This window comes from Camelus bactrianus, chromosome 23, assembly GCF_048773025.1.
Source record: "Camelus bactrianus isolate YW-2024 breed Bactrian camel chromosome 23, ASM4877302v1, whole genome shotgun sequence".
NCBI lineage: Eukaryota > Metazoa > Chordata > Mammalia > Artiodactyla > Camelidae > Camelus > Camelus bactrianus.
Genome location: NC_133561.1, coordinates 20,513,218 through 20,537,059, shown reverse-complemented (window position 1 = coordinate 20,537,059; position 23,842 = coordinate 20,513,218). Strand labels below are relative to the sequence as shown.

Below are 23,842 nucleotides of genomic sequence, written 5' to 3'. Positions count from 1 at the left end.
ATAAGCTGCTCCATCTTGAGCAGCACTGAATCTATGGCCAGCACAATTCTAAGAACTGGCCTCAAGAGAATGGGATCAACATTATTGCTCATAATAATCTCTATCTTTGTGGGCATCAAAATAATTGTAGCTTGTTCTGCCCATATATGCAAGTGGGCAACTAAAACTGTCAGCAAAGAGATGCTACAGACCCATGTCAACATCTTCCACTCTAAGAATTCAGCACCCTATACCAGCATGAAGAAGTTACAGAAGACGGACCTTTGCCCCTAATCCCATAGAAATGGAATGATGTCTGACAAGTGGGGATTTGTAAGCAGTTCTTTTGCCCCTTTCCTGTTTGTCTATTTCTACTCCCCTTAAACCTTAGTTATAGAAAGGAGATCACTAGGTAACACTTCACCTAACTCCTGGCTTCTGTTCTACTGAATGTACACAGTGCATTGATTGCCTAACCTCCTGACTCCTTTCCTGGATTAAAAGGAGCAAGAATGAAGAATTAAGTAGTTAAAGAATGACTGACTCTTTACCCCCAGCAACCCCATTAGCAGATTTGCAGGCAGACTGCATGGGCAAGGTAGCATCCAGAGGAAGATCAGGAAAAGTCAGCAGGTCTGCACGCAGTGGAAAAAAGGGATGAAGAATGTGACTTCCTGCTCTAATGACTGAAATTGTTTCCCCCTTTTCCCTTTAAAAATGTTCACGGCTGAGCAGAATCTTTTGAGTTGGTCTTGGGACGTAAGTCCACCTTCTCCTCAGATTGCAGGCTTTCTAATTAAAGCAACTTTCCTTTCTGCCAACATTTGCCTCTTGATTGTTGGCTTTTGAGCAGTGAGCAGCCGAACCTGAGTTTGGTATAGCAAGCTGAGTTAGTCTTTTCCTAATGTCTGTTTGTGTCTTCTACCCAGGCCATGTTGTAGGCCAAGGGTTTTAAGAGGCACATTGTGTGTGAAGTAAATTTTGCTATGTTCTAGATCAGTGTTGCCCAGTAGTTTTCTGTGATGAGATATTTTATACCAGCACCATCCAATCGGGCAGCCAGGATCCATATGTGGTTATTGACCTCTTTTATGATTAATGCACCTGAGGAACTACATTTTCTATTTTAATTAAATTAAGTTTAAATAGCCACAGGTAGCTGGTGTAGCTCCAGACAAAGCTTTATTAACGATTTGGTAAAGTTGTTAGCATCCATGAGTTAATTAAGGCATCGACAGGTGAATACTCATTCTCTAATGAGTACGTTCATTCTACCCACGCAGAATTTGATAGAAACTACTATGTCTGTCCCAAGTGACAGAGTGTTGCATTTTATTCTTCAATATCATATACCACTTTACTTTCCTAAATATATTCTATGAATTCATCCATTGGTTTCTGAGTGATAAATTCACATTCTCAAATTTCATCAGCTTCTAAACCACAGGTTTTTCTTTCTCATTGTGCAAGGACTTAGGGTTCCAGTCTTTCTACTGTTCTGTAGTATTTTTTTTCTATTCTCCTCATTTTCTTGTTATGTACACGAATAAGTTACCCTATTAAAGATTAGTAAATTAGTTTTCAGTCACGTAATGTTTAGTAGCAGGGATAAATCACTACTATTGGATTAAAATAGTTCCTGTATGCTACTTTTTCTTTCCAGGTAAAGTTATCCTTTAGGATTAAGATGATTTATACTTTTTAAAAGAGGTTGTACTTTCATTTCTTAAGATATTTTTTTCCTCAGGAAATCAAGAGAAGTGTATACTAGGACTCTTAGTGAAATTATTTCATTTCACTAAATTTATGTAAAAATACATAGTTTTTTAAAAAAACAGAAATATACTCTTGTTTTTCAAATTGTAGAATCATGAAATCAATTTTATGGAGTAAAACGAAGTTTTTTGAAAAGAATTGGAATAGAATAAGAAGGAGTAGGAAATAACTGAGTGCTCCACAGATACGTGAGGATTAATACTGTTTTATGAAATGATAGTTACACTTATACATATGTGTGCAAACATGTTTATGTTTCTAAATTGTGATGTAAAATGGATTTCTTACAATGGGTCTTGGTTGAAAAGAAAAGAAAAAGGATTGGAAGCTGTTGTCTAATTTATGGTATAGTATGGAGGAACAATGTCAGAAGATCTGCTTCAAGGCTTAGATTTACTTCTTTGGAATGTTTTTGACCCTCAATTTCTTATTTGTATCAACAAGGATAACTAACTGCCTTATATGCTTCATACAGTTGTTTCAAAAATGAAATTAAATTCTAAGGTGATACACAGTATTGTAGCACTCTTTGTTTCTTTAGAGTGGCTTGTCAGTCACTTTGTACTGAAAAAAACTCATGACTTAGCAATCATTTATGCTCATGTTTATGACTCTTAAGGTCAAGTGAGATTTGGCTGATCCATGCTGCATTTGACTGGGTAGTTCTGCTTCAGGTTGTGGGCTGTGGGTTGTCTGGGCTGTTGTTTGGGTTTGGTTCTAGAAGTTCCACGTGTATTTATTGTGTGATCCAGACAAAAGGGGCAGCAGCTATCCAGGGCATGTTTTTCTTGTGGAGAATCACCAGAATATAAAAACAAAGCCAAACCACGTAAACATATTTATGACTTCTGCTTTCATTATAGACCTGAAAATTCCATTGGCCAAGTGAAATCAGATGACTATGCCCAAGGTCATTCAGGAGAGATACCGTATTTCAGTAAGTGGAAGGAAGTTAAAAGTGAGGACTTGCCAAACAATAAACTATCACATTACCTGAAACCATTACATTCAAACTTATGTTAAGTACTTTATTCTCAAATATGAAAGGACAGTCAAGTATCATTATGTGTTTGACAAAAGCCTCTTACATAATAGAGTGTCTAAAACAGACAAACAGAAAGAAAGGAAACTAAGGCAATCTATAATAAGCAGAGGAGAACATTTAAAGTACTCTAGTATTTCTATGCTGGAGAGGCTGTGGGGAAAGGGGAACCCTCCTACACTGCTGGTGGGAATGCAGTTTGGTGCAGCCACTATGGAAAACAGTGTGGAGATTCCTCAAAAGACTAGGAATAGACTTACCATATGACCCAGGAATCCCACTCCTGGGCTTGTATCCAGAAGGAAATCTACTTCAGGATGACACTTGCACCCCAATGTTCATAGCAGCACTATTTACAATAGCCAAAACATGGAAACAGCCTAAATGTCCATCAACAGGTGGCTGGATAAAGAAGCTGTGGTATATTTATACAATGGAATACTACTCAGCCATAAAAACCGACAACATAATGCCATTTGCAGCAACATGGATGCTCCTGGAGAATGTCATTCTAAGTGAAGTAAGCCAGAAAGAGAAAGAAAAATACCATATGAGATCACTCATATGTGGAATCTAAAAAACAAAAACAAAAACAAACAAACAAACAAAAACAAAGTGTAAATACAGGACAGAAATAGACTCACAGACAGAGAATACAGACTTGTGGTTACCGGGGGGTGGAGGGTGGGAAGGGATAGACTGGGATTTCAAAATTGTAGAATAGATAAACAAGATTACACTGTATAGCACAGGGAAATATACACAAAATGTTATAACTCACAGAGAAAAAAATGTGCCAATGAGTGTGTATATGTCCATGAATGACTGAAAAATTGTGCTGAACACTGGAATTTGACACAACATTGTAAAATGATTATAAATCAATAAAAAATGTTAAAAAAAACAAATAAAGTACTCTAGTATTTCTAATGGAGGGATGAGATATTATAGCTCCAAGATTAAAATAGCATATGTAAAAACAGTGAAAACAAATGGCTTATGGAAACAAAAAATGTGGTAAAATGTTTTTCCTAAATTTAGTAGAAGTTTTGGAAGATGAGGTCAAGGAAATCTCCTAGAAGTTAGAAGACAAAAAGATAGAATATATAAGAAAATGAGATGATCAGTCCAATAGAGCCAAAAAACCAATGTCCAGGAGTTCCAGAAGAATTATTAAAATGTATGACATCATAATATTGTAAAATAATAATGCAAAAAAATTTCTCCAAACTAAAGAAAGCAAACCTCCAGATTGAAAGGGATCCACTGAAAACCCAGTACAAAGCAAAGGAAAAGGCTATTCCAAAGTCTTACATTATAAAATTCCAAAATACCAGGGGAGAAAATGATTATAAAAACTTTCAGAAACGAAAAAGCAAATCATAGACCAAGTATTAGGGATCAAAATGGCATAGGGCTTTTCAATTGTAATGTTAGAATCTTGAAGACAGAGGAGTAGCTGCTTAAAAATCCTGAATGAAAATTAATTTCAGCATAGATTTTTATACCTAGTCAAACTATCAAGTGTATGCATAAAATAACAGCATTTTCAGGCTACAGATACTTTTTTTTAATGTATTTCTTGTGAAAGTTGCCTTGAGAATGTATTTCAACCAAAAAAGGGAATAAACTGAAAAACAGGATGACCTAAAACCCAGAAAACAGGGAACTCTAATAAAGAGTGTGGGTAAGGCTTGACCCAAGACAGAGATCAGCCAGGCTAAACATAAGGCACCAAGAAGGATGTATCTAGGGGGAAAAAAATGAAGGAACTGATAATTTATCTAATGTGCTTCATCATTTGAAAAAAATTTTTAAGTATTTGACAGGTCTTTTTAAACATTTGAGGAAAAAAGTGTCAGTTACTTAGAAGAATAAACCATTAAAAACTAAGCAGTTAATTCCAGAAATATTAAAATATTGCACAAGAAAATTAATCTAAGCAAAATAATGCATGTCTTAGTGGTGAATAATATTTCTATAAGCATTATAATGTGGATGAGCTAATGACTAATGATTTAACCAAAACTGTTGTGTTGGGAGGCTGAGTTGGGTATGTTGGGTGGATGGTATAAGAGACCTAAACGACTACCTTTTTTAACATAGGAAGTCAGTAGATAATAAAATAGCAAAATCAAGAAATAGCATTATAAGCATGTTATTTTAAAATATGAAGATAAACATCAGGAGTGGATGGTGAGTGCCAGTGAGGATCAGGCTCAGCGATGGGTGGGAGGTAGAGCATGGGCACTGGCCCTTCTTTGTTATGATGAGCAATTGAGTACTCTTTGACTTTCGTCCATTACTTTGATAAGAAAATCTAGTAAGTGATCAAGATAAAGTTTACGTAAGTCCATGATTAAGAAGAAAACTTCCTACAGTGTGAATTATAAATGAACAGTAATGAGTCTCCCATTCTCCATATCCCGTCCTTGGTACTGTTCTCCTCAGGTGGCCCCTTTTAACAGTTTCTATTTCAGTTGTTCTGGTGGTTACATTCGTGACTTTGAAGTGTGTCTTTTGGTAAAATGTAAAGCTATCTTGACTTGTCTTTTGCCCAGCTAGCCAAAAGATGGCCATATGAGACTGCACTGTACATGGCAGGTGAATAGTGTACTTTGAGAGTAATGTACAATTGGCCTCTGACTGTTGTTGGTCTTTGATCCGTGAGGCACTACATACAGCCAAGGAAGCAGCCCTGACCTAGTTGGGTGAGGCAAAGGGTTATCCTGCCAGTGGGAGCATGGCATTTCTGGCAAGAGATTCCTCTTCTAACTGTTGGAGTTGGTGCCATGGCAGATTTTCCTGACTCAGAGTAAGTGTTGAGCCCTGGTCCAGCTGGTTAGATTAGTTGTTGATTTTGATTATCTGCACCAATAAGCTCTTTCTCTGGCACAGATAATCAGGAGCAGGCAGTAATTTTCCATATTCCTAACAAAAGTACTTTTTTGCTTTTTGAAATTAAAATAAAGTTTTATTCTGTTTTTGCCAAAATAGTGCTTTATTGGGGGGAACTGCATTGAATTAAATCAAGAATTCTTTAGTCCTCAGTGAAAACCATATATCCTTTGGCAGGTCATTTTTTTCTCTCCTTATATCTTTGCTGCTCTGGAAAGATAGAGAAAAATCAGTAGTAACAGTGATACTAGCTGTCTTATTCAACTAGGCACTCTGCTAAGTACTCATCATCTCATTTAATCTTCATAGTAGTTTTAGGAGCTTGCTAGAGTTATCACTCCCATTGTAGACTGAAGAAACTGAGTAACAGTTGAGTGACTTGTCCAAGATCACAGAGCTGGAAAGTGCTGGAGCTGTGTCTGAAACCCTGATTTGTGTTGACTCTTGGACTGATGTTCTTTATCTCTATGTTTGACTGGCTTTCATTGTAGCCTCTGACTTTTTATTACGTGAGATTAAGAAGGCAGCTGCTATAAACTTAAAACCTAATTCTAATGTGTTGTTGTCATTGGAGAGTGCTTATAAAAACTGTTGCACATTTTCTTTTGAAGACAATTTGGAACTTTATATATTTCCTCATTATCTATAAGAAAAACACAGCTTTATAAATCTAGAATTCAAGACCTTTCATGGTTGGTCTAATCTGTCAGTCCGTGAGTTTGTCTGCCCTTACCTTCTTTCCCACTTTTCTTGCTCATGCTAGGATATCCCTAAACTGGCCAGGTAAAGCACAGATTTTCTCAAAGACTCATTTGTTGTTTTCTACATGCTTTGTATTTTGATAGTCTTTTTGTGTGTGTATGTCTCCCTGACTCAACTGAATTGTTAACTCCTGAATGAAGAGATAGAAACTCCGAGTCCACCATAATGTTTAGTACAGTTTCTTACATATAGCACTACATAAAAAAATTAATAAGGGAATTTTTGAAGTTTTAAAGTTAACATATAATTTCAATTCTATACTTCTTTGCTTTTTTGTTAATTTCATAAGTGTTTGCTGAAACTTAGTAGACTTTTCTATTATGTTTTTCATCTCTTTAATTATATTTAATTATGAGATGAAAATATATTGATATGACTGTAACAGTTTAAAATATTTTAAAGAAACAAGCCATTTTCATTTAGTATTCTAATCTGAAAGATATAGAAAATCTACTCCAACTGAAAGCTGTATACTCATTATTACATAGGTCTTTTTAAATAAACAACTTAAAATAAGTTGTCTTATAATATGTTGGTAATGTACAATTTTGATGGGAATAAACTGAATATTTATAGTGTAATAAATGTAAAAAAATTATTTAGTTTATCTTGCCTGATGTGTTAAATATAGTTGGAAGTTATTCAGAATATTCAGTAATGACAGGAGGAAATTTGAAATGTGCTTAAATCCTAAGTGTAAAACTCTATTTAGACATCATTTTGTTTTCCAAAAGGGGATTACATTTTTATGTATTAAAATTGCTTATTGCTTCCTGCTGAATTTGAAAATGAATTTGAAAATTCTACCCTTTACTTTCCCCTTTTTTTGTTTTTCTTTTCTTAGTAGCCTGAATGTTTGTCTCTTCTATTTTCTTCCTTAAGAAAATTATAGATGTTCTATAATAAATAACTGTTTCTACTTTAACATGTAAATTGTTTAAAACTATGTTCTATATATAAAGTAATTTTGGATTGAAATATTTCAGTTTCAGTAAGAAAAGGATAATTTCATTCTGAGACCAAAGAATAAACTGTCATAAATTTCATATATTTTGGATGTTTATATTTATTAATCTTTGAGGGCTTTTGTTGCCTTTTTAAAATGCAGCTTTAATGTAATATTATTTTAGCTCAGAAATGCCATATATACAAAATGCTTGAAGGTTCTCATGCTTTATTTTTTCCCAAATTATTTTTTCCAAATAATATTGTGCATCAATGATGCCTTTTTTTACACCTCACATTTTTCTAAAAGATACCTTAAATTATTTTACCCTTTAATTTGGTTTTCAAGACATCAAAATGAAACCGTACATATATCTTTGAGAATAAAGAATACCATATTTGATGTAAATCACTGCATGTGTTCTTATCTAATCTTGTAAATGAAAATGTTATATTTTAACAGTAGTGACTTTTTACATTAATATTATTTTCTAAAGGAACTGAGCCTTAGAATAAAAGTGCAGATTATCCATTTTGACTACTCTCATTTAATCATTTCATTTTTTAAATTAGATTGCATCTTACGATCCAGAAAACCTCACTAATGTGCATTTTTGGCTGTGCTAATTCCCTTTGTCATAAAATGGAAGCTAGCCTAAATTTTCTAATAATTTTTCATCACATTAAAGTTCATGGCAAAAATAAAAATGAGATAATTTTGAATTCAAGTACATATATTTTATGTGGATGCTTTTCCCCTCTTCTCTCTACCTAAGGAAATAGAGAAATTGAGATTAGAACTGAGTGAAAGCAAGCAGCACTGGGAACAGGAGCAGCAGAAGGCAGCCCGGGCCAGAGAGGAGTGCCTGCAACTGACAGCACTGCTGGGCGAATCCGAACACCAACTGCACCTCACCAGGTACTCCCTAATCCCATTATGCACCATAGTACCAATTTCATTCCACTGATTTTTGCCGCAGGCTTCCAAACAGTTGTTAGAGCTAAGTCTTAGTCATTCAGTTCACACACAGCTTTTAGGCATATTAAGAAAAGTGGAGATGTGGTAAGCAAAACAGCCAGACATGTGAATGATAAGTGTGGCAGAGAATTACTGATATATTAAAAAGTCTTTCATCTCCAATGCTCAAATATTTAGTTTCTCTATCAATATAAGCAAAATGACATATTTCTTCTACCACCACCACTACCTCTCCTTTTAATTCTATGTCTAGTAAAAATGTTGAACTGAAGTATCTGAGGAATATATTTAGGAAAATAATCAGATACTGTCAGTGGTGAAAGACACAAAGTAAAAAGCATTCTATGATGCAAATTGAGATGGAACTGATACAAAATAAGCAACCTGAGTCCTAAGGAGGTGTAAAATTTAGAGATGAAATTGATTGGCACTGTTCATGTTTAAACCATTACCATAACCACACTTACACCATCGTGGTTTCAAATTGCCTTGTTTCCATCATGAGATACTGTGGTGTGATCATCATTGTCACAAAACTTTAGTAAACATACAGCTCAGCCCTAAATTACAATAAGACATTTTAGGTAGTAAGCATTGGGTAATTTGCTATATTGAAAACACACACACATGCACAGAAACACACAGACACAGAGAAAAATGCAGACTGAGTTTGTAGATATTTCACGTTACCATATAAATGGTTTTTCTCCCTTTGAGTTTAGTACAATTTTTCAATTTTCGGATCAAGCCTTTGTTTAATTCTTGGAGTTTTTCAGTTTTTAGAGAGAAGTTTGTCTAAATACACAAGTAAGTTTATAATATTTGGTTTAGTTCATAAATTAGAAAAACACTGGTCTTCTGTTCATAGTGATATGTTGAATTTAAACTATGAAAGGGGACTGATCCCTTTTACATTAAATATGACAATGTAATTCTGAGCACGGTATGATAACAGATGGAGAAAAGCACCACTTGAACAGCCTGCATTTGGAGAAAAAAATATTCTAGAGGTTGGTGAACCTCCCAAAGTTTTGGGTTAGTGTTAAGATGCCTCTAATTCTGTTACAATCAAACTTTGTTAAAAAAAACATTTTGTTATGATAATATTCCAAATGGTTTGCCAACTTCCCTTTTAAATAATGAAAGAAAAAGAGAAGAAGGAGAAAGAGAGAAAGGAAAAAAGCAAAGAAAGAAAATAAATCATTTATACATGTGTGATACCTAGAAAAATCCCAATAGAATAAACACTTTTATGAGAAAAAAAAATTGCTTAATACTGCAGAATAATAACCATGCTTTTAATGCCCATTTAAAGTATTGTCGTAGCACTGAGAATGTAATGTTAAACTGTGATTATTTAATCTTAGAAGTTTTGGAATTTAGCTTCATCATGATAGTAGTTTTTCTTCTCTTGTCAAACTTCTATTGAGAACCAATCATTTGTGTGCTGAGCACTTACTAACCCACAGAAATAGGACAGCTTTTACTGTCTCAGTGTGGCTGAGCTTCAGTAAATAAATATTAATGCTGGTTTGTCCCCTTTGCCGTTCTGTCTTATTCTGAGAGTTAATTTCTGAAGTCAGAGTCCATGGAGGGTTTTCCTGTGCAGAATCAATTTGTACTGTCTGACAAGATCAATTTCTTGAAAGTAGAGCATATTAAGATGCAGCAACTGCTGAAAATGGACTAGTGGTAACTAATTCCTTTGTTCTTAAGAAAAACGGTTTTGCTTGATTCCACAGGAAGCTTTTTCTGTTGAGCTTTATTTACAACAAGTCTACAAAAATTTAATCTAGCTTTACAGAAAAATAAAACTTAATTCCCGATGTTCTAAGTGCAGTACTCTGTTGTAAGCATTTTATACTTAGTCTATGCTCATGTTTTATTAAATCTACATTGATAAATATAAAGATGACAATGAAGAAAGCAAGGAACTGTGTATATCTCTCTTTTGCACTGAAATTATGACTTGGTTGTTGGGCTAAATATTTCTGATATGTCATTTGGGTTGTTTTTTTTTTTTTTTTAAAGAGTTTGCTTTCCCTCACCATTCTTTATTGATTCGTATACTCTAGAATGTGGCTGAGAATCTTTACGTCTTTCATTTCAGTGTAGACCAACTGAAATAAATAAATCCCACACAGGTAGTGCTTCATTTAGTCTTAATTTAAACATTTCAAATGGCATATTCTAAACAAAGTTTAAAATTAAATAGGAAAAAGATGTTATAAAGTAATGATAAAATAAGGATTTCAAATCTTTCAGGGCAAAGAACATTTTAAAACTGGAGTAGAAATCTGTAGGTTAATCTGAAAGAAAAATAGCCTATCACTTTTTTGGAATTTCCCTTTATTGTCTAATTGGACTTAAAACTGGAAAATAGAAATTCAGCATTTTTTGAAGGACCCAGTTGGTAAATATAACGTTTGCTTATTCAACAGATGTTCATTGAGTCCCTCCTATCTTTTAAGTACATTGTTTGGTCCTGGACAGACAGGAAGAAAAACTCAGTTCCTACCCTTAAGTTGTTCACATTCTACTACGGAGCCAGAGCTATCTATACAGTTATAATAGAGTGGTAACCGTGTAATGACAGAAATAAGGATTACCACAGGCGCACATAGGAAGGGGAGTTGGCTCGTTCTGCATTATAGGTGAAATGATAAACTTTCTGGAGAAAGAGATGCTGGGTAGCTGCCTTGATTAATGAGCTCATGGATATGAGTTCTCACAGTGGAGAAAGGTGGGGTGAGTACCCCAGGTAGAGGGAACAATATACACAAAGACATAAAGATGGGAGAGAACATAAACTCGACAATCAGGTTAGGGGTTTGGCAGGAGATAAGCCCAGAAAGAGGAGACGGACCAGAGGGAAGGCCTTGTGGGCCATATTCTGGAGTCTGGGCTCTTCTGAAAGTAATGGGTTACTCTTGATGTATTTTCATCAGGACTGCCAACATGATAAACTTTTCGTGTTGGGATGCTGACTCAGTGAGCAGTGTGGAGAGTGAACTTGGAGAGTTGATGTAGGAGAATATAAGTCCGGTTAGGACAGAGTCAGCAAATGTAGCCCATAGGCCAAATTTGGCCCATCATCTGTTTTGGATGGCCCATGAGCTAAGAACATTTTTATACTTTTAAATAGTTTGGGAAAAAAACAAAAGAAAAATAATATTTTATGACACATAAAAATTTTACATCCATAAATAAAATTTTATTGGACACAGCCATGATTTTCCTTGATGTATTATGTATAGCACTGCCATGCAGAATTGAGCATGGTCAAAGCCTAAAATATTTACTGTCTGGTCCTTTACATAAAAAGTTTACAACCCCTCCGTCAGAAGGCTCTTTTCCCTCTTTCAATAAGAAGTCAGGAGAGCTTGAACTATGATAGGTTCAAATGTGTATTTAAAGAAAGTAATTGAAAGGCACTGTGGAAACAGATTGGTTTGAGGAAGAGGTGATTGGCAGGGACTCCAGTTAGAATATAAGCACAGTAGTCCTTGGCCGTGACTGTGCCAGTGAAGTGGAGAGGAAATGGCATCTCCAAGAGGCATTTAGGGAAGTGATGAGAGAGGCCAGAGTGAAAGGTGACTCGAAATTTTCCAGCTTGTGTTAACTGGGTGATCCACTAATTCAACTAGGGAACATAAAAAGGTGTAGCAGAGAAAAACGTGTTTTACTTTGGACGTCCAGTGGAGATGTCCAGTGTAGGTCTAATGTGAGGAGAAAGGTCATGACTAGCGGCTTAGATATGGATGCTTAGACGTAAAGATACTGTGGCCAAAGGAGTGGGTGAGAGCACAGTTGAAAGTACTGTGGAAGAAGCACCAAGGAGATGGAAATGGGGCCGTCAGTGCCGAGGAGGGGAACAAAGAATGGCTCAAAGTTTGCTTTTGGTGAAGTACCAGTTATAACCATGCACTGTACTTGGGAGATGGGGTGGGAGCCATTATCCTAGGATTGAAGAAACTTGAGTTTTGGTATCTTTTCCCAGGCATTCACTGTGTTTGCAACTGTTGGCAAATTACTTGATTCTTTGCACCTGCATACTTACCTGTGCAATGAGGTTAGACATCATGATTTCTAGTTTTCCTTCTGGCTCTGGTAATCAATGATTCTAACAATGATTTAAGACAATGCGTCAGTAAGTTTCTATTTCTGGACATTAGGCATTAGATTGCTTGAAGTATCCTTTGTTTAAGGTGTTTCCTTAGTTTGAAGTTCAGAGAGATTTAATAGAAATGTCCTTCATACCCGCCGTTTACGCTTAGGTTCTGCTGACATCTCATAAGGATTATGAAAATACTCTGTTCAAGTCCTTCCAATCTCCTTTGCCAGCTGCTGCCAAGTGGGTACTCAGAAGCACTGCCTTGACTCTGTGCGCTCCAAACCTTCCTTGGTGTGTATTATAGACAGTCCAGACCACCAACATTTAAGGTTCCCCGACAGGCTCCCAACCCTCTGGTTTTATTTCATTGCTACCAACTTCATCCTCTCATGTGCTGATTTCCAGCATGTGATTTAAGCAGATGCAGCCCTCCTTCAGCTTTTGGACCTCTCTCCCCCTTTGCTGTTCTCTACATTTAGAATACCCCTTTCTTTGAGCTTCTCTAGCCCTATTGTAGTCTTATCTCCTTTTCCAGGTCTCCCTGAAATCCTGATTTTTCTGCTGTAGCCCTCCCTAATGACCCTTGCCAGAAGGGAGCATGTGTCCCTCTGAATCTTCCTTCCCACTTAGAGCCGAAGGCACTTACTACTGCTGAATGAATTCTTCAAAACAGGAAAAATGAAAACTGAAAAAAAATTATGTACCTGCTTATCTTCTCTTCTGGAATGTATTATTCTTCAAGTGAGAGGAGGGGTCTTATTAATATATATCTCAGAGCATCTAGCTCAGCCCTTTACAAAGAATTAGAGCTCAATAATATATCAGTTAATATATTACAAGTATATGACTATTTATTCAAAGCCCAGTATTTATATCTATATATAGATATATATATATTCTCAGGTATATCAGGGTTAAAAATATGAGATGGAGATAAGACTGAAATTTTTGATAATTAAGAATTTTCTGTGTCCATATTGTACTATGTTATGATTTTGTAATATTTTTTTCATTATTAACTTTGTATGCACATATATGTTTAAGTATAGCAGAATCAAATGATAACCATTCTAACAATTCAGGTAGGACTGGTAAAGTGTACAATGCCTCTCACTTAAAGATGCTCAGTTGAAAATCTCAGACGCAAACACACACACACACACACACAGAATTTGAAACTAGAGTTCTCTATAATTAAAAGATGGCTCCTCTGACAGTGCTTGAAACCAGTGCCTAATAAACATGACCATTAAGCAGACACAGCCTAGCAATCATAAAAACAAAAGCAAGGCTACTCCCTTCCTGGTTATATCTTTGCTGGTAGCAGTATTCAAAACAACTTCTTTCTTTTCCATAGCAAACTTTCAAGTACATTTTAAAATATCTGTTCGTGTATTTGTTCATGTAAATGCTCATGGAGCATTTCCTGCTGTAAGACACTGTGCTGGGGATGATGGGAAATATAAATGTAAAATAGCTTCAGATGCTGCCTTTTAGCAGCTTGTAGGCTAGTGGGGAAGAGGAGAAAATACAGAGTTGGTAATGTAAATGGTAAGATCCAGAAAGGAGATGACATATAAAGTATTACAGGGATAGAGGGACGGATAATTTCTTCCTGATCCTTGGTAGCATTTGGAGATAGGAAAATGAAGATGAAGGAAATGTTGTGGGAAATTTCAGGGGGAAAATGGCCTTTGGGAAGTATGCATGTATACAAGAGAATAAGTTATACACATATAAGTATCAGTCTCTGAGGTTAAGAATATATTCATCTCAGGATCTGCCTGGTACCACACTACGTGTAGTAGCTTTTTTAAAAAAAAATAACAGCAGTAGTAGCTAAAGGCAAGTGGCCATCATTTACTGAACTTCTACTGTGTTCTGGGAACTGAGCTGAGTGCTTTGCATTTAGCCCTCCCGATAGCTCTATGAGGTGCACACTATTATTTCCCTGTTTCACAGCTGATGCAATTAAGGCACAAAGAAATAAAATGATTCATCTAAGGTTACATAGCTGATATGTATTTGCAACCCACCAGTTTTCCTGCAAAGCCTGTACTGTTATCCATCAGACTGTGATTCTGTGTGAATCAGTAGGGAAATGGATTAATGCAGTTGTTCCCAGAAGACAACCAAGAAAACTAGTAACATAAATTTATAATAGAGATGTGTTAGCTGCTCCCTTATACACTGATACCTATCAGTGACTTATAGTCTTGGCTTGCGCTTTTCCTGAGAAACAGTGTCCTCTGGCTCATCTGTGGCCTTAGTCATTTAACGTATCATAATGTAACTATCATTCTCCTTTACTTCTTCACTTCTTTTTTACCCAAGAGGAAAGAGAGCCTTTTATAAAAGAGTGGAACATCCTTCACATATTTGTTTTTAACATGTCGAAACATCTTTAAAAAGCTATTGCATTTAAATCTCACTCACAAGACTACCGTTTCCATTTCCATACATGTGGGCAGGTTACCTTATGATATTGTGTATCAGAACAACCACTTCTGAATGTTTCTGTGACTGGTATTGATTACTTACTGAGCACTTTTCTCCATGCCTGTTGTACATGTATTGAAGCACATTCTTTTGAATCCTATGTCTTTTTCTCAGATCTGATCTGGAGGGGAATTACTACAGGAAGTCTTGAATTTATTTTCCAGAGCATTTAGAAATTGAACTGCATGAAGTGCAAAGGAGAGGCCAACGTGCTATTGAACCTTCAGGCTCCAGCTTATAAGCAGGGCTACCTTTAAAATTTGTATTTCCCCTTTCACATAAATAATGTTTTTAATGATATGTACTTCAAGGAACTTCTCGGAGCGGGGATCTCAGGGAAGTCCATGAAATGGGTATTACGCGTTGACCTACTTTGTGATCCAGATGGAAAGATTTGACCTTATGACCTAGAGAGATACCAACTTGAACTATAGTGTTTGGGTTTTTTTTGCAAGTGAGAAAGAGTATAAGAAAGGAGTCATCAGGTTATCCCATTGTGACGGGTGCTTTGCTTGGGGAAGGGTGATTAGGGCTTCCATTCCAGAGCATTTAGCTTCCATGTAATAATTATTGTTAAGTGCATTCTTGAATGAGTGGTTTGACCTTTGACCTCTCAGGTTATCAGTATGAGTCAGGAGTCTTTGGTTGAGGTAATAGAAACCCCAAAAGGGGTTGATTAGTTTGATACCCAGACCATGTAAAACCCAGGTGCAGCTGGGCCTGGGGGTTTCTTGGGCCACAGACTCAAGGCAGCACCAGTGTGCTATCATTTTCTGTTAATCGCAGGGCTGGACTTCTGTCTGAATGTTGGCTCATTCTTTCAGGTTCTTCCACACCATGGAGCCACACTCTTCAGTCTGAACTAAAGATGAATGAGATACCCTTGATTTCAAACTGTAAGAATGTGACTTCCTAGCTCCTCCACTTCCATTCAGAGCCGTCAGTTCAAATTCCAAAACTGAGTCACATGCACACACACCCTCTTTTGGGTGCTGTGGCTGGCAGCCTGGCAGAACCCCAAAAGAGGAGAGGAGAGTTACACTAAGGGAACACAAGGGGAGGTGTTCTTACTAGGGGAAGGGCGTCAGGGACCTTGGGTAAATAAAACAGCAGATGTCCCCTCTGTTGCCTCTATTGTCTTTTTAACAGTCCTTGAGATTTCCTTTGACTAAGGAAAGGTTTGAAGTGGAAAGAAGAGAAAGAAGGGAACATCCTCTGTTCATGGTGATTTGACAGTGATATTCTCTGTTGTCAGCATAAGTCTGAGGAGGTCAGTTCTCCAGAGGGTTGCACTGTTGTTTTATTTAGAGAACTCTCAGAATATAGTGAGAGCGGTAAAAGATGCGCAGCTGAGTGTCTAGCATGTGCCAAGCACTGTGCCTGCTTTCCTGCAGCAGTGCTGTGGTGAGTGTGGTCCCCCGTGGGCTGTATGTTCCTAGTCTGCAGCAAGGTAAGTACAAAAGTTGAGAGTGTTTGGAAACTTTGATATCAATTATAAATTGCCACAGTATCCAGTTACATGATCAATGGCTTTTTTAATATATATCTTTAAAAATTTTTAATTTTTCTTGTAATTATTTTTTTTCCATTTTACAAAGCTAACATTTTGAAAAAGATTATAAATTGTTTTTTAAAAAAGATACTTTATACAGAAAGTTTGAGATACCCTGCTTTCTCAGTCAAAACGAATAGCCCAAGGAAGCTGAGTCTTAGAAAGGTGAAGCCTGCAGGTGCACAGCGAGGAGGAGGGAGGGGAGACTAGACGAGGCAGGGTTTGAACTGGGTCCATCAAACTCCAGGGCCTGTGCTCTGGAACTCATCTTCACAAATAAGCAGAAAAACATATTTCAGAGCTAATAGAAATACTTTTTGGATTGTAAATTCTCAGTTCATGAGCCAGGAAGCAGGCCTCTCTGTGTCGCCAGCACCAAGTTCGACAGCAGGCTGTTGGGCAGGATCTTTGTAAGTGCTGGATGCACGTGTCTCTCCTCTCTGTTGTCAGTGAAAATTCAGAAGGAACTGTACTCCTCCAGGTGACAACCAGCTTAGGTCAAAAGACCAAGCTTTCAATATCTTTTCCTTTGAAGGGGATGGTGTAACATTGACATGTATTCTTGTTATTCCATAGTGAACTGAATCTTTTTATCCCCCAAATTATTGAAGAATTTTTAGCCTAAAGTTTCCATTTAAAAGTTAAGCTCATTTTTTTTTCTTGTACTCCTTTCCTGAATAAATTAAGCAGAAAATGTGTCAAAAATAATTTTAAATGGATATATGTGCAACCAACATCTTCAAGTCTTGAAATAGACGGCCTTGGTACTGTTTTAAATTGCGTCCTCTTTTCCTTCCCCCACTCAGTATCAGAGAGAACAGGCTGTCAGAGAGCGAGGAAGGAAAGGCATTTCATTTTGCTCTGGTGGACGCCACATTGCCTGAGCCCACTCTGCTCCACCTGTCTGACGGGCTAAGAACCCTGGTCTTGGTGTGGCCCCGGGGCGGGAGAGGTTAGAGGCAGAGGCTGCCAGAGAATGTGTCTCTGCAGGTTCTGCTTAACGTTGCCTGGCTCGCTCCTCTCAGTCTGTGAAGCCCGAATGTGTGTGCAATGAAAATCCACGCTGGGGATGCACTCCTCTCCCTGACACACAGGCCCACAGCCGGGAGCATGGCGGTGGCGGCTGCCAGCTCATTTTCTGAAGAAGCCCAGAGGAAACCGAGAAAGTATTGCCCACACCACTTGCCTGACTCAACAACAATGAACATCAAGTTCAATGAAAATAGAAGGAGGAAAAAAGCAAGAGCAGAATTGTTATCCCAGTAGCTCTGAGTCTGAGTATTTTCTACAAGAAAGCTCTGCTTTCCACTATTAACTTAAGATAAAAGAAGTATTTAAAAAAAATCAACTTAATGATGTTTCTTTTCTTCTGAATTGGATGTGTTGGTTAGGCCAATTATTAGGCACTACTTGCTTGTTATTTAATGTTTCCTTCATACCCACAGGTAGAGTCATTGGTTGATAAATCCTGGAATCAAAGCTCACTTTAGGGAAGAGGCATGTAGAAGACAGTCTCCTCAGTGCCCATCTTGGGCCATGTCTCGTGGGGATCCAGGCCCCAATTCTAGTAAACAAACTTTTATTAAGCTGCTACTCTGTTAGATGGGCTGAGGAGAGAAGAACGTTCCCTGAACTCAGGAATTGGGAGGGGACACCAAATGGGTCAGAAGATGTCTGGAAGCAGCCAGTAAAGCCAATGTCCAGCTGAGCAAAGACTGCTCCACCTTGGCTCTGTGTGGCCTCGCCCCACAAGCACAGGTCACCTGCAGGTGCTGGCGAGCATCTCCTGGCCTGACCAAGCGGTGGGGAGGGTGGGGCACAGGGACAGTGTCAGAGGGTTTCCTGCAGGAAGAGTCCTAGTGTCTATGTGACTTATCCCTCTGACAGTTAGGTGTGTCTGCCTCCCAGAAGCCTGTCGCTGACCGGGGGGTTACCCCAAGAATCCACCCTGTGTTGAGGGAGTAATTATAAACATAGCTGTACCCACAAAAGAAGTATATAAAATAAAGTAACACATCACTATTGGGATCTATGCACGAGGGAGGGGATGTTCAAGACCAGGCCTTGAAAGTGGGTTTTAGCAGTGTTCGAGATTTTCTGGTTTTCCAGAGGCAGATCTGAAGTGTGGTTCTGGCTGGGTATAGTCCTGTTTATGATTACCTTCTGTCACCTTAGGAAAAGCTCTCCTTCTGTGCTTTCTTTCCTACAGATTGTAACTGTGATTTTATAAGGGTATATATGAGTATGAAGATCATTTGAACTCATTCAAATTTTTGTAAATCTGAGGTGTTGCTCATCTATACAGGGACTCTGGTGCTATTAATATGAATTCATGTAAAATAAATTAATTATCAGTCACAATGCATTGCTCAATCTGGAAAACGTTAGGGCAACTGAGGTATGATCAAATTACTCAAGTCCTTTTGGCAACATAGTGGGCTTGACAAATTAGAAACACGAAGAGAGCATGTTGTTAAATATACGCCTTCCTATTTCCTCGAATCTTAAATAGCTCTCTTTGTCTTCAGAGGAAAAACCATCTTGCCATTCCTGATATTAAATGTTTGTTAAACAAGATCCAGTGGAAGCAGCTCTCAACCTGGGGGCTCTTTAAGCTCTGCTTTGTTGCACTGATGGCGGTTCTCTGTTCTTAGCCTATTTCTGAAACAAGGCGCTTATTCAGAATCATTCACTATTGAATTAATCATCAATGTTTGGGTTGAGGAAAGATGATAATTATATTAAGGAATAATAAAGTTCATCTACAGTGAAAATAGAGCCCGTGTCGGAACTATAGATGAACCCAAACTCAGATCCTGCACTCAGACTCATTTGCACAAAGAATTATCTGTTAAATGTGGAAGAAAGAATGACAGCATGAGACAACTCATGTTAACTAATAAACTTTTTAGATGCTGTTTCATATGTTTGCTTTTCATTAAATTCAGGAATGGTAGCGACTATGTTGTGGTGATTCAGTCAACATTTATTCCTATCTGTTTTTCGTATACAAAGGCTTAGGGATGCCAGAAAATAAACTGTTAACGGAGAATTAACTTCTTTGGCATGCTTTCATACTTATCTTCCAAATTAAAGAAAATGAAATGGGCAGAAACAGAGTGTAGATTACCTCCTTTTTGTCAAAAATGGTGGGAATTCGAAAATTAATAATAAAAAAGGGAACAGATGCAGTAACATGCCAGAGGGAGATTAATGTGGAGAGTAAAATCTGTGAGCAACAAAACTGAAGCAAACTGAATCAGTGGGAGGTGGTTGTACAATCAAAATCAGGATAAAAGAGAAATTACAAACAACCCTGCACTTGTCAAAGTAGTAGTAATGAAATCCTGACTCTGCCAGCAGTGAGAACCTGTGTTAGCACTTTGGGGTAAGGATGGTAGCCGGGTGCCAGGTAGGAGGGCAGTGTTAGGTTGCTGGGCAGCAGCCATCTTGCGTGGAACAGATGGCACCGAAAGCTGGCCGGGGAGGGGCTCCTTGCAGAACTAATCAGACAGTAACGGATAGGGCAGCTGGGAAGACTGACCACAGAGAGGGAGTCTGCGGGGAAGCTGAGTGCCACGATGTTTGCAGTGGTGTGCCCATTGGTCTGAGATAAGACCTTGCAATGTCTTTCCCGTCTGCGGAAGAACTGAAACTTTTGTTCAAAAAGAAAAATTGAGTTGAATTGTTATCACAGTTGGGGGTGGGGTGGTATCAGGGCAGAGACGGCAAAAGGAAGAATTGTCCATCTTGGAATTGTGTGAGTTTTCCATCCCAGTTTCCGCAGAACTTGGATTTTTGCTGTCTGTGTGGTTCTGCCGTCCTATTGTGTACAGTGTGGCACATGGAATGATCACTTTATATATTTTATGCATGAGAGAGTTTGCAGTATCAAGGCTCTAGTTAAAACTAGAGAAGACTTTCTGATATGATTTCTACCACATGTGTCTTTCACAAATGAAAACCAAAAACAACCGTACGATACATTCACTTGTGCTTAATAATTTCTCCTAAACCTGATTTAAGTCATGTTTGATTCAGAGCTGCTTGCCCTTCTTTTTTTCCCCATGTAACTGTGGCTTGAACATCAAAATGTAAGCATAATTCAGAATCTAAAACCTTAAAACAGAAATCAAATTAAGTCATTCTGAAAGAAATGAAAGAGAAAACTGACCTGGTAAATTTAATAACTTATTAAGGAGTCATGGTTTTTTAAATACAGAGTCAGGACATTCGGGCTAAAACTATGACTTTAACAAAGAAATCCAGATCGCCTACATCTGTTTTTGAACTGGGGTATTTCTTTTTTCGCAGAAGGTTTGTAGCTTGGCTCAATTTATTCATTTTGAAGGGGGAGGGGGAAACATTACCAGGATTTGAAATAGGTGGTATAACATAGCCATATGCTATTTATGCAGCAGTTTCTGCAATAAATCTAATTTGGTGCTGTCAAAAAATTAGACTTATTTGATATCGCAGCACATTAGTAAATGATTGTGGCAGATTTAAAGTTGTCACTTAGTCTCTTCTTACTCTTACCAGAATCTCGCAAATCCGTTTTTCCCCCTTGATCAACTCAATTAAAATGTCTCAGTTCTTTGTCCTGCAGTCCTGCAGAAATTTCCACATCTGAAAGAAGGTCTTGCCTTAAGGTAACTGAGGAAGTGGGTGGAAGGATGAAATCCTCTGTTGTTAAAAGACTTCATGCAGATAGAGGCAGAAAAATCACTAAACTAAAGAAAAATCATAGTATTTTCATCATTTGCAATTCTTAGAAAAGCAGAACTGTTAGTCTCATTCAGAATGTAGATAAATTAAGGTCAACTCTTTATTAAGGCGTTCAAGTATTTTACCTTCCATCCTCCGTCCACAAGCTGTTTTAGGAAAACTGACGTTAAGGAACGTGAACGCCATCCGCTTCTGGTCTTCAGCCCGACTGAGCCCTCAGAGACGGCTTCCCTGTTCTCTGGTGCAACTGGAACACTGCTTCGAGGCCTCTTTCTTTTTCTGTGAAATCTGTGGGTCAGGTGTTGGTATCAAACCATCTAAAACTTTTCCCTAGTTTTTTTCTATTTAAAAGATTAAATAAGCATATTACACACTAGGCAAATTAATATTAACAGAATTCTCTGAATTCCTTAAATTAGCACATTTGTAAAAGTAATCCAAGTATTATTTCCCTGTTGTTTTTCTTTCGTATTTCTGTTAGGAAAAAGTATGTCTGTGTGTATGCACATTCATGCATCTGCGTGTGATTATAAGTGATGTTAAACTGAGTGGTTTTTATTTGTGTATGTTCTTATTATACAAAACTTCCAAAGCAAGCCTGCTAGTGTATTTTCCAAACGCAGTTTGCTAAGAATGAAGAGTTCCTTCCCGGTAATTTAAGCAGCCTCTATTAAACTAGCGTTTTGCTAATACTTCTTTTTTTTTATAGAGCAAATCAGACCATAGAAGTGATCAAATTACCAGTATTCTTCCCATGCTTTTCAGAAACAGGGATCCAGGTAACAAACTACCATCCAGCACAGATTACACGAAAGGGAAAAAAATACCCGAACAGTGGTAACAAACTTGCTGGGTAAATTAGATGTTATTTTTGCAATTTTCTCCACATAAAAAGAAGTTATTTAGAAATTATGTTTTAGGAAGATGAAAGAGAAAGCACCTCTTAGAATTCATATTTTGTGTTCAAAATCCATCTATTAAATTACATTCAATAAATTATATACATTTTATATATAAATTATATATATTACGTAAGAGTGATTTATAAGATATAGAGTATTTTGGAGATTAGTAATAAAATTTGAAATTAGAACTAAAAAAGAATGTCTCTGCACTTGGATTTTAAGTTTTTGTTTTTACTTCTATATTTAGTGTCACAATAATTTTCTTAAAGCACATCTGAAAAGTTGCTCTGATAAAGTCTTTTTTTAATCAATTATAAATATTTACTCAGTCAAGACCTATAGGATTCAGTTTTTAAATTACATGTTTTTTAAACTTCTACTAAAAAAACCTACTTTTAATTTTATGTCAATGAAAAAAGGTTTAATTTTTATTTTTTCCAAAAAGGATTTAGAAAATTTTAGACTAGATTAATTTTACTTCATAAAAGCATATGCAATAAGATTAAATCTTGGGGTAATTCTTCCAAATTATAAAAGCAATATTATGAAACAAGTGCCTTTTAGCTTCACATTTGTAACAGTGCTTTAGTTAAAATGTATTTTCTCCTAAAAAGTGATCTGCCTTTTTCTTATACGAAATTTGAGTCAAGTCATTGGTTTGCCTTTTTCCTAAAGAATATGATTGTCTAAAATACTGGCAAATAATTCACCAGAAAGTGATTTCATGTACAATTTATGAAGAGAGGGTAAGTACTTGATAGCTATAAATTACACAGAATAAATTTTATTGAGAGTATCATTTTCACCTAATACCCATGAGCTTATTTCTTTCACAAAACTGGCTCATTGATACAGCTTACATTTCTTTAGATAAGTTATGTAATTGTTTTGTAGCATATATTGAAGTATTAATTTAAGCAGAACTTTATTTTTTAAATGATGGTACTTAAAATATACATGAATTGATTTGTATCTCATGGGTTAAGGTTTTCAAAGCAGTAATGGAGCCGTGTGTTAATATATAGCTTATAATTGAAATGGTACATATTTGTACATTTAAAGCATTTCAGTGTAAAATTTCTTAATTGGAATACTCTTTCCCTTGGCTAATTCATTAGTGAAAATATTTATTCCTCAAGTTAATGCTATATAGTATGAAGCAATTTTTACATAGTGTAAACTTGTTTATGATATTTTGATTTCACTTTAAAACTTTTATTTTGCTTCTTATACATATAGTTCGTACTCGATATAATAAGAAGTGCAGACACACATGATGTAAATACACATCAGCTGTCTGCTTTTACAAATGATCATTAAAATACCATGTCTTACTACTTTGACTCCAAATTATTGTCTTCCCGAACCCAAAAGTAATTTTCACAAGTACATTACACAACAGAACTTCATCTTCTGCTGGTTAGCAGTAGAGGATTTAAATCCATGTCGACAGTTCATTTGACAATGACCTTGAGGGGCTTTGCTTCTTGAAGAAGAAAGCAGAAGCTTGCGGTAAACAAAGTTCACTTCTGACAGATGGATTGAATGACAGAAAGGTTGCGAGTGCCAGAATAGCCCTGGCAGAGGAGGAAATGTTCAGTGGAATCCAACAGGAGAGGAGGTGTGAACAGGTGCAGGGTTGCTGACGGAAGGGGAACCAGAT

General features: G+C 36.9%; 1 protein-coding gene across 13 annotated transcripts in view; it reads left to right on the top strand.

The window, feature by feature from the left end:
* Window positions 1-23,842, top strand: part of SDCCAG8 (SHH signaling and ciliogenesis regulator SDCCAG8) — a 185,805-nt gene that overhangs the window by 72,564 nt on the left and 89,399 nt on the right. For all 13 annotated transcript variants that reach the window (XM_074351768.1, XM_074351759.1, XM_045509440.2 and 10 more), the window contains exon 13: window positions 8,179-8,321. In XM_074351768.1, the coding sequence (XP_074207869.1) occupies window positions 8,179-8,321 (143 nt within the window). The remainder of the gene's footprint in view (window positions 1-8,178; window positions 8,322-23,842) is intronic.